We start from the raw sequence: 12,338 nt of genomic DNA, 5'->3' as shown, positions 1-12,338 counted from the left end.
TTTTGTAGTTCTAACAATTCTACCATACGAATTAGTTATTGTTTTCTGGAGTCCACATATAATAATATATAACTATAAATTCCTGTAAAATATCAATTATAAAAACAATAAATAATGGACGAATCTAAAGAATCCATAGCCGAAGTAGAAGAAATTAAATTTAAACCAAAAAAAAAGAAAAACATACGGCAAAGAATAAAAACTGAAGATGACGATTCTGAAGACGAGGAATTTATTTTAGCTAGGCTACAGGAGGCCAAAGAAATACAGAAATTACGAGAAAGACCGAATGGCGTGAGCATTATTGCTCTAGCAACAGGACAAAAAACGTCGTTGGTTGAAGAAGTTACTTGCAAGGACCCATATAATATAAAAGCTGGTGGTATGGTGAACATGCAGGCTTTGAAAAGTGGGAAAGTTAAACAGGTTGATGACGCATACGACACTGGCATTGGCACCCAATTTTCTGCTGAAACAAATAAACGTGACGAAGATGAAGAAATGATGAAATACATAGAAGAGCAGCTAGCCAAGCGAAAAGGTAAGTTCGAATGTGATATTTTATCTCTTAGTATATTAATTTTTAACTCATCGGTATTTTGTCGAAACCAATGTGGGTAGTTTTATGAAATGTTTACTATTTATTTCGAGTTAGTTTTAGTAAAAAACACCACGAGTTTGTGTTGTATATGTTAGAGGTTCGGTCCCTGTTTACAACAATATTAGCTATAAGCGAAACTGTAGCGTTTGGAGAAAATTAAGAAAAAATATCATAACTTATGGACTCGGAATTACGTCAAATAGGCCGTAATGATATTTATTTAAGTTTTATACAACAATATTAAATTTACCCTTGATATATCATTAATGTAAATTAAAAGTTATTTACTGTAGTTAACTACAGGCACAATTGGTATAACTTCTTAGCTACCAAGAATGGTGGCCCATTAGTGAAGGTATTATATTTATATTTATTATCTAAACAAACTATGGTAACCTCTTACATCACGTATTAGTTAGCCCATTTGTCTGTATCAACTGATGTTACAAATAGATGAAAAATGCTTGTTACATATATGTATTTTTATGTTCTAACTCGCCATAGCACATCATTTATGCTGGTAGGTATATGTACACAGGCAGGACAATGTCTAATAGGCTTTGCTATGATACTAATCCACAGTAGATGTATCATATTGAAATAAAAAATCATATAAAAAAAAAAAAAAATTATGTTGGTTTGAGAAGGAAATCTCTTTGCTAACTTTTATCAAAAATTAATCACTATGCAGCATCATATAATTCCTATACTCAGAGCCAAATTCTATTTCAAGTATATTAAATATTGATCAATGTAATAGCTCTCAGATTGTATGATTGTAATGTGTATTATCCATAACATCTTAGATTTATTAGTTTTTGGTGCATAAGTGATGTAAGAAGCGAATTTGTATGTAAATTGTATATATATGTAAAGATCAGTCAAGTTTTTAATTTAAATGATTAAATTATTTTTTATTTATTTTATTTCATAAAGCTTGCAGGTTACCACTGACCATACATATTGATATTGTAAGAAATATTAGTCAATCCTCATGTTAGCAATGTGTCACCAGATTAGGTAACAACCACGAGTCCCATAGCATCTAAATTTTATGGGTCTTGTGCTTGTAGTATACTGGCTTAATTACTTTTTAAACCTGAACACAATTGACAAATATTGCTGCTTGCCAGTAGAATATAATATACTATTTGGGTTATGGGTACAAAACTCTACCAGCGGGTAAAGTTATAGGTTATTCGCTACAATTTGATTTTATAATTACTATTGTAATAGTTACTGAGCCAATTTGGTTGCATATTTGTTAAATGTTAGTTTTTATTTTATTTATCATAATTATTTATGACTTAAATTAAGATGAATATTCATTAATGGTAATATAAAATTTTTAGAAGGAAATGATGATAACAAAAAAGATAATGATGAAGGTGAGGCACTGAAATACTTAGCACCTGAGGAAGCAGCTTTACTTTCTCTACCAGAACACTTACGTGCGTCGGCTGCACACAGATCTGAAGAGATGTTGTCCAACCAAATGCTAAGTGGTATACCGGAAGTAGATCTTGGTATTGATGCGAAAATAAAAAACATTGAAGCAACTGAGGAAGCTAAAATGAAACTTTTGTGGGAAAGGCATAACAAAAAAGATGGACCGTCGCAGTTTGTACCCACGAATATGGCAGTCAACTTTGTTCAACACAATAGATTTAATTTAGATAGTGCTAATTCAAAAAAAAGAAAAGTTGAAAAGCCAGAAAGTAAAAAGGTTGAACCGAATGTGATCGATGAAAGTGTTAATAAAATAGTTAAGAAAGCAAAGGGTGAACGAGCTACAGATGATTATCACTATGAGAAATTCAGGAAACAATTTAGAAGATATTGAAGATAGTGTTATTTGAATTTAAATAAGGCTAATATACATGTGGATGAAGTTTTATATTCATATAAACGGTAAGTCAAAACAAGTGGTGTTGAATGGGTTTTGCCCGCTTCTCTACTTTAATTATTAGTTTGAGTATTTAATAATACTTTATTCAACAGACCTCATGTACATTGTACAATTTATTGAAAGCCGAGATAACTGCTTCGGAAGAAATGGGGCAAGAAATGTGCTGGAAGTTTATCTTTTAAAATGCGAGAATGTTTGCAACACATAACTTTATTAATTTTATACCAGGTACCTACAATAATAAATAATAACAATAAGTATTTATTTGCAAATGGAGAGTATAATATCTTTATTACACATACCTAGTTGTAGGTTATATGAAAATATACACTTTTTATTGACAGTATTTAATCTTTATTTAATAAATATTACTATGCTTTCAAGTATAATGTCAGTACAACTGCTATGACAAAAGCACCACATCAGAAGGGTGGTAATAATCAATCCCAGATCTTATATAATTAATATCAATTGTTGTGCAAGAGCACAGAATGATATCTTAACTTCTTAGTTTAATTAAGAAGTTAAGATATAATTCTCCTTATCTTTCACATACATGTAACAGAAAATTTAAGACTTTACTTTTACAGACATCATCAAATCCATGCTTTGGGTCAGATTTTAACATTGTTTAACTTCTATTCAAAAATAGATTGAGCAACATGTAAAAAAAATGTTAATTAAATAAATAATATCTTATTGCGCTAGGTGCTTAGAACAACTGTATTAAAATGTTTTTTTACATACAATTTTTTTTTCAATCTATCAAAAGTGATAAGTGAAACACTTTTGATTTGTGTAGATTGTCATCATTTTCTTTGACAATTTTGACTAGTAATACAGCAATTTAATATTTTTTCTTTAACGATTTAAAAAAATAAACAGTAAATATTTAATAAATAGTTATAATAAATCAACATATCTTTTTAACTTTATTCTATAAACTTTGGTTTACAAAAGACTTTAGAAAACTTAATATTTTAATTGACTTTTTTTCTCTTATGTTTCATAATACTTTTTAATATTTAAAAAAATGGAAAAAGTAACAAAATTATATATTTTCCAAATCTACAGGATACGCTTTATCAAAACAGATTTCACAAAGATATGTACAATGTTCATTGCATAGTAACTTTCGGCATCTGGAACACTCATTTTTCGTGCGCCTGTTTTTCTTTGAGGGAGATATGCTACATTTGCCCCCTTTTTTGAAGAAGATGATTGAAGATTAAGCCTGCTTTGGAGGCTTCAAAAAATCGATTTTTTAGAGATTTTTTTTGGGATGGAAAGGAATATCCGATTAGAACGAAACTTCAGGTTTTGTAGTGACATATTTCAGCAGTCTTCTCAAATTTTTTTATTAAGATTTATAAAATATTATGGCCGGTACAGGTATTTCCCGAGGCGTCTCGCGAGCGCTTTTGTTGTGCGGCTGGCAAGATGGCGGTCGCAATTTTTATCTGATACAAAAAGACCAAAAATATTTTTATTCCTGAATAATATAGCTGCTAGTTAAACCAAGAAAATTCACAAAAACGTGAAAATTTCAATAATTTTTAGCGAATTGAAAAAAAAGTTATTTTTTTTTGAATTGACTTAAGATTGTTTAAAAATGTTAATCTTAACTTTCTTAAGGTTTTTTAGGATCAATTAGAAGAAAATTTTATCCCAAATATCATCAGTTTTTCCTATCTTGCCCGCGCCAATTAGGAAAAATCGTAAAAATGAAAATTCGAGAAAACGCGCGTCAAAGTTTTCGCAAGTAAAATATCGTAATTTTCTTAAAAGTATCGCATTAACATGCTAATCAGCTATTTCTGTTCCATAAAGTTGACCTTCAGACTCTTCAAAAAACTGGTTTGCGCCCTGTTGTTCGAGTCTGCGGGCTGTTCTGGCCTCTTTACAACGAATCGCGCATGTTTTGTCGGGTGACGCGCTCCTCGTCGGCTCCCTTGGCGAAATTGTTGCATTGCTGTCCAATTTTTAATTCCATTAACTGCATGGTTCTCAATGCTGCACTGTAGCCTTCGTTAAACATTAGTCCAGCGTTGTAAGCGGCAATTTCGACGATCTTAATTCTCGAGTGAAGGTGTTTAGGCGTCATACGCCACACAGTGGAATTGAATGACTCGTTCGCATTTTGTGTGTGTCCACCCAAACAACTCGTAAGCAGCTCGTCCTTGGATAAGTCCTCGTAAAGAGGACGAATGTGCTTCTCGACATGTTCGTCAATTAGACGTGGTGGATGTTTAAAATGAACATGTAATTTTTTAATTAAAAGTATTCATCTTAAATATTAAAAATATGGTACTTTGGCATTAGCATTAATTATCACTAGAAGTCAAGCTTTTCAACTTGCCACATCTCAATCAATGAAATGGTTTTTGAGTGTTGAACAAGTTTCATGCAACCACATTCGACACATCTGACATTTAATCCAATCTGATGTCGATTTATTTAAATTATAATTTTCAAAACATTCTACACAATAATCATCAACTGAAACTTCTTTCTTGGTATTTTCTATTTTTGAACTAACATTTTTTACTTTTAGTATTTTTTCAGAGTTTTATTTTTTTGCCTTTGATTAGTAGCCCTTTAGTTGCTTTCCTTGAGATATTTTTGAACTTATAAAATTTTCTTCATTTTCACTGTAAGAACTGTAGATACGAGTTTTTTTTCCTTACAGCCCTTCCTTCAGTCAGTTAAATAAAATCTGTGCTAGCTGATCCACTGATGGTAATATCTCTATATTGTTTCGATTTTTTATTTTTTTGCTGTCGCTCCTTTTTTTTCGTAATATTTTCTTTACTACCAACTGGTTTGTTTTTTGTTTCTTTCGTTTGTTTCATTACGCTTGTTGTCTTTACTTTCTCAGTTTTATTCTTCTTATCAATTATTTTATCATTCGAGTTTAAAATTTCTGCTGATTGTTTAGCCCTTTTAGACATACTCAGCGGAATTTTTGGTATGGAGATGATTGATGTAAAAATTTAGATGGTGTTTCTTTTTGTTGATCTTTGTTCTGTGACACATTTAAAGATATCAGCGATGGCAATGATAGTTCAGTATTATCTAAAATGTAAGGCTAAACAATCATGAGAAAGAGCCAAAAGACTCGACGACGGCCTTGGTGGCGTGCAACTCTGGTTCATACAGTTCTGCTCAGCTTCATTTATGATAATTTCTGGATTATTTTTATCACAGTAGCTTGAGACTTGATGGCCTTGTAAAGTTACTTTGTTCTGTCGCCTTCGTACATTACCTCGGTTATATTCAGATTCCTGTATCCGCTCACGTAACGCAAGTTCTCCAGAAGCGCCTGGTACTTGATCGTATATACAGGGTGGACCAAAAGTCCGGTAACATTTCGAATGGTTATAAAAAATACAAAAGAGATATGAGAGAAAATATGTTTATTTATTCAAATAATAAAATATAAAAGTACAAAAATCAGGGTTTTGTTTTTTAAAATTAACGTCGTCCAAATGTGTCCCTTGTTTAGTTTGGCACTCCTGTAATCTAGAGCGGAAATTTTCCATCACCGCCCGACAAGTGTTTGGAGAAATGTTCTGAATTTCCTCGCGTATATTTTTTTTTAATTCTTCAATACACTGAGGGTTGTCATTAACCCTAGATCACTAAACATATTTTGGTGTTACACTGTCACTAAGTATTAGTCTGAAAAACTACAAATTGAAACCACTTTTTTAGTATTAAATTTTAATCAATGTTTACGAAATTACAAAATAAGAAAGATGTCTTATTATATTAACGAAATAATGAAAAAAAAAACCGAACAATTAATCTTTGCGTTCATCGCATATTTGCGTAGAATGTTCGCCACAAATGGCCTTTTTACAGGAGTGGCAGGAGTATTTGGTCATCCTGTGCTTCTGATATGGACAAAATGAGCAAATTTTACGCCTTTTGGGTTGAGGCTCAGATGTGCTTGGTATATTTTCTTGAATTTTTAAAATATCTCCGATACTGCTTTTGATACTCCGTTTCAAAGTAACAGTCACTAGACGTTCTCTCAACCAGGGTTCAACTAGGTTATCTGCCAATATCTGCACAAATTTTCTGCGTTTCATAGGTTTTTGTCTCTGTCTCACTTTATTTGATGCACATATTACGTATGTGTTAATCATACATAGGTTCAAAACATTGTAAAATATGCATTGAGGCCATCTATTAGTTTTGCGATTACAACCCATATTTGAGCACATCTGATCAACAGTATCCACAGTCCCCTTTGTGCTATTGTAGAAATGAATTATCTCTGGCTTGTTGGTGGTACTGTTTATGTGTGGCTGGTCATGAGCAGTAGATAGTAAACAACTTTATTAGATTTAGGTTTATATGACACCAAAGTCTTTTCATGGTCAAAACAAAACATTGATGTGCCCGCCGACCAGTCGCTGTTTTGAATTTTTCATTTCTTGCGGAATTTCTCTTTTATTACTGCGTAATGTGCCAACGATGGTAAGTTTATAAGGAGGCTGCAATAGTTCTGAAGCTAATGGAATGGATGTAAACCAGTTATCCATTGTTATATTTCTATTAGATCCAAAGACTAGTTCACAAAGGTGCTTTACAAAATGTGTTGCCAAAGGCATATTATCAGCAGTGGTTCCGTTACCTAAATATGGAGTAGCATTATAAACGTATTTTGAGTGGGAATCGGCATCACAATTTTTATTCCATACTTGTTTGGTTTATTTGGTATGTACATACGAAATGGGCAACGTCCTCTGAACTCCACCAGTTGTTCATCGACAGTCAGATTAGACGTAGGTTTGTACCATCTTTTGCAATTGTTATTAAATTGTTCCCAAAATTTCCTGATTGGTGCAAATTTATCTGTAGCTCTCCGTTCTGGCCTCGTAGAATCGTCATCATAACGAAGGCATCTAATTAAAAAATCAAATCTTTCAGCACTCATACATGCTTTGAAAACGTTTCCACTTCGCTTGATATCAAATAAGACTCTGGTAGGCAAATGATTGCTTTTTACTACCGTCGTTTGAAGAAGAAGGCCGAGCAGTGCTTTTATTTCATTAGCGGATGTATTTGAAGTCGTATGAGTTTCTGTCTTGTAGTTATTCTTTTTTACGTTGATTTTAGCATTAGTATGTATAACAATATCATTAATCATATCTTCAGTTATAAATAAATGGAATAAAACTGTCGGATCAATTGTATCCTTCGCTTCATTTACAGGTCCAGGTATGAAATGAACGATGTTCCTAGATGAAGTACGAGTAGATGAACTTCGCGGTGTAGTAGCCCATTTGTGTTTATTTTTCCCATATATATGGTTCTGTCTGGGACGTATTACTGGATCATAAGGCAAAGAAACTGGCGCAGCACGTTCTGAGCGCTGATAAGAATCTTCATCAGAGTCAATAATCATGTTTATATTGCGATTAGCTCTAGGCACGTTGATTTCTTCGTCAGATGACTCGTAAGATTCTTCTTCACTTTGATCAGTGTTTATGTGAACGTCATTTTCCAAGTTATCGTCACTCTCCGAATCCGAAATTCCACCGTCATGTTGTGCGACAGTTTCATCTTCACTTTCATCGTCACACTCATTCAAAATCTGCAATATTTTATTTTGATCTCTTGTTAAATCCATCTAAAACAAAACAAAGAACAACATGCATTTTACACTGGAAATGTATATATAGCAAATTCTTGCGTATGATGACATTAGTAATACATAAATAATAACATCTTCTAATATAAATAACAGTTTTTGGAATACAAATATACGTAATACTTGAAAATATACGTAGTACTTGAACACGGATGCCGGATTGCCTTGACTCGCCTATGATGTTTCACTCCCTGAAAATACATACAAAAATACGATTACAATATTAATATGCATATTTCAAATCAAATAATATATAACACAAACAGATTATTTGACTATAAATAAGTTGATAATTAAATTTTATATATAATTAACAGATATACTAAATAAAATAATACATAACATACCTTACAGTAGCACAGGACATTTGCATTATGTGTTGCTGAATATCGTTTAGTGTATAAATATGGAATAATTTTCTCAATTAACCTATGGTAGTTCTTTTATGTTGCTTTTACTATGTTTGTTGTTCACTTTTTATTGTTTTTTTACAATTAATGTAAGCAAATAAAATTACTTTAAGGTAGTAATAACACGTCACAGAATAAGTAACATAATAGGTTTATAATGACGCAACGTGACGCAATCTACACGGGCGTGCGGTGACGATCACACTGACGTCGACGGTGTTCCGTTATGTCCACGTCCACGTTGCGGCCGCGCACCCCCCGCCCCGCGCGAAACCTGATTTTTTTTTTTTTCATAAACACTCCCGAGACGACACGATGGTGTGATCGGTCGCAACCTGCGCCTCGCGTCCCGTACCCCTCAAATGTTTATGTGTATGTTTATGTTTAAGTTGATACTGTCATTGCGTGGCTACAAGGGAGACAGCTGAAAATCAGCAGAGGGATAAAAATCCCTCATAGCCTGAGCTGTCTCCTTTTGACTGCACACAAGTTTTATATTCATTATATATATATATATATATATATATATATATATATTTTCGTTATTATTATATCTTTCTTTGTTTATGTTTTTTTATATCAATTTTTTCTTTATATGTGTGTATGTCAATAAATGTTTTTTCTTTCTTCTTCTTCTTCTTTCTAATTTATATAAAATAATTAAAAAATACATTTACGTACCTTTGGTCGCTCGCCTTACGTAATCACTAAACATTAGTCTGAGAGACGACAAAACTCCGGAAATAATAAGCGTGCTGTCGCGATGCAAGTGCACGCGTGACTAATTCGACCAATGAGGAAGGTACTGCGGGAGGCAGGGCGGGGGAGCGGTGGGAACACTACTGGACACGGCTTACGCAGAGGTCATGTAGTCTGTTAAACTAATGTTTTGAGAGAACTTTTGAGGTATCCCCAAAGGAAAAAGTCCATTGGTGACAAATCCGGGCTGCGGGGTGGCCAGTTAATTTCACCTCTTTTGGATATGACTTTTTGCCCAAAAATTTCACGAACCGCTGCTATTGAGTCGTTGGAGGTGTGACATGTGGCCCCATCTTTTTAAAACCATGTCCGTTGATTAAAACCAGAGTAGTCCTGTAATGCTGAAGCAAAAAAGTTCTGTAGCATGACAATGTATCGCTGTGTGTTGACGGTAACGGGACGGCTTCTCTGATCCTCATTAAAATACGGACCGATAATTCCACTGGCTGATAAAGCTGCCCATACAGTAACTTTGGGCGAGAGTAAGGGCTTTTGGGGCTTCAATTGCGGGTTAGCATCACTCCAGTATCTACAATTTTGCTTGTTCACATGCCCATTTATGTGAAAATGTGCCTCGTCTGAGAAAAAGATGTTATTGAAGCTCGTAAACCTCGCAAGCATTTCGTTGGCAAACTGCAGTCTTTGAGTGTAGTCATTTGGCCTTAATTGTTGTACAATTTGAATTTTATACGGGTGTAAATGTAAATCCTTGTGAAGAATACGATTTAAAGATGTCCTAGACACATTAAAAACACTAGACCGCTTTCGAGTAGACAGGCCAGGTTGTTCTTTAACAGATGCTCGTTCGCGCTCTATGTTTGCGGGCTCTCTCGACGTCTTAGGTCGGCCGGATCGTGGTTGATTTAATGTTGAACCCGTCTTCTCAAACTTCTGTACCCAATTTTTAATTGCACGAGTTGATGGAGCTTGATTTTTATTTCGTATGTTGTACTGTGTACAAAATTTTCGTTGTTCGCAAAATCGTTGTTGCGATAGTACTCGCGTACGCAAAACGCGCTTTGTGCTCCGCTGAACGACGTCATTGCACTGAATTTCAACAAGCCGCTCTCGCGCTTAGTAACGCCCCGCTCCCCCCTATCCCCCGCAATTGGAAGCAGCGCTCCATTCAAATGTTACCGGACTTGTGGTCCACCCTGTAGTTACAGACTCTTGTTCCGGCGTAAGTTCTCCCAATGCAATATCTGATATAGCAAATTCAGCATCAGACAGAGCATTTGGATTGACTGGATAGATTCCGCTACCGCGAAAACCACTTATTGCATTGGCAGGTGTAGTTGCTCGAATCCACGCCCTTGCTATCAGTTGACCAGAATTGTACCGGTTTTTTTTGTGGATTGGTGCGAATAAAATTGTTTGTCTCTGCATAATAGTATTTTTTAAATGGTCCGAATACAGATATATTTAAAGGTTGTAAAGCAGAAGTAGTATGACTTGGTAATCAAAGCAGTATCACATCATTGTCACGAGAAGTTTCTAGCATGTTGACAGCACTGGAATGAGATGAATGATCATCTAAAATGAGTAATACCTTTCCTGGAGGCTTGCGGGATATAAAATGTTCGGTCAGCCGCTTGTAAAAAAGTTCCGAGGAAATATATGGGGGAAACCGAGGAGGGTTGTGACAATTTTTGCTTTCACTCACATATATCGGTTATAAATTGACTTACAATTGTGAACTTTACATCGGCGTGAAGCTTGTTCTATTCTCTATTAGAAGCAAAAACAAAAATGAACAAAACTAATAAGTTTCCCGAGATAATGCACAAAAACCAATGCGGCTTCCCGTGTGACAATTCTCCTAGTAACGAGGTAAGTTGTGACAGTGCTCGAGGTGAGTTGTGACACTTCAGTGTTTGGAATTTATTGGTACTTTTCATATAGTAAAAATCAACAAGTAATTACGAAACATTTTAATCATTATCTTTGGCTAATTAAGTAACATAATTATCAAAAATTAACAAGATAAATCATAAATCATTCTAAATGGCACAGATATAATAAAAGTATTTGATATTAGTTTAGTCCGACAAACAATTATGACACTCGTACTGCAGCTCTCCCCTAGTACTATCTTCATGTGCCCACCCTTAGCAATTGATGCACTGCACCCATTTTTCGCTAGGCCAGCTATTGGCAAAGGGTTCGAGGCAACATAAGCAAAAACATTCAATATCTGTGTCGTCATTATCGTCCTCCTCTTCGTCATGGATACTCTTTGTCTTTGATTTCTTATTTGTCTTTTTTCCTTTGGTTTGTTCGCATTTTTATCAGTAAAAACTCGCTTCTTCATGTTTGCTTTTCTATTTTCCTCTATGGCAGCAATTTCATCCTTGACTGGTGTATCTGTTAGCACGGCAGACTTGATCTTACGTCTATTCTTTTGCGTGCCTTTTCTTGGCGTAGCTTTTGGCAACCGCCTTTTTGTTTCTGGCGAGAAAATATTAGATTAAATGGCAAGTGGACTACGAACAACAGATGTAGAGGCAACAGGTTCAATATTTGCAGGGTCTTTAGAGCTGTCGCCTGGTATGACGGGAGGAGTCACATTACGTTCTTCAAATCCAACTTGCTCTGTGTGATCTCTATTTTCTAGTTCTTCCCCAAAAACAACGTCGTTCTCAACTATATCAACTGACAAATTTTGGGCAGAGACACTTTCTTCCGGATCTTCCGTCAATGCCTCTTCTGCAACAATGGAAGCTTGTTCTGGCACTGGATTGGTCAAAATGCGACCTGTAACTTGGCTGGGCGAAAAATCTGCTTCTCCAAAAATATCTGTATTAACAAGCCATGTTCCTGTTGCAGCAAAATCAGCGCTAATATTTTTTGCAGTGACCGCCTCATCGAGGGCAGTTTTTGTAATAGACGGGATATTATAGATATACATAACTTTGCCTATAAATTTATTTTCTACTTCTTCCGACAGTACAGTGCTTCTACCTAAAGTATTTGATTTAGTTCTCCTATTAGAGTCTG

At 34.6% G+C, this 12,338-nt stretch overlaps 1 protein-coding gene across 1 annotated transcript; it reads left to right on the top strand.

The window, feature by feature from the left end:
- The first annotated feature begins 12 nt into the window (after nucleotides 1–12).
- On the top strand, nucleotides 13–2,738 carry LOC124538011 (telomere length and silencing protein 1 homolog). The gene is made up of 3 exons (XM_047115015.1): nucleotides 13–541; nucleotides 1,954–2,512; nucleotides 2,603–2,738. The coding sequence occupies exons 1-2, from the start codon at nucleotides 115–117 to the stop codon at nucleotides 2,442–2,444; spliced, it is 918 nt and encodes a 305-aa protein (XP_046970971.1). The 5' UTR covers nucleotides 13–114; the 3' UTR covers nucleotides 2,445–2,512; nucleotides 2,603–2,738.
- Nucleotides 2,739–12,338: the final 9,600 nt, after the last annotated feature.

This window comes from Vanessa cardui, chromosome 19 (assembly GCF_905220365.1).
Source record: "Vanessa cardui chromosome 19, ilVanCard2.1, whole genome shotgun sequence".
Lineage (NCBI taxonomy): Eukaryota > Metazoa > Arthropoda > Insecta > Lepidoptera > Nymphalidae > Vanessa > Vanessa cardui.
Note: the sequence above shows the minus strand (reverse complement) of the source record. Positions and strands in the feature narration are given on the sequence as shown.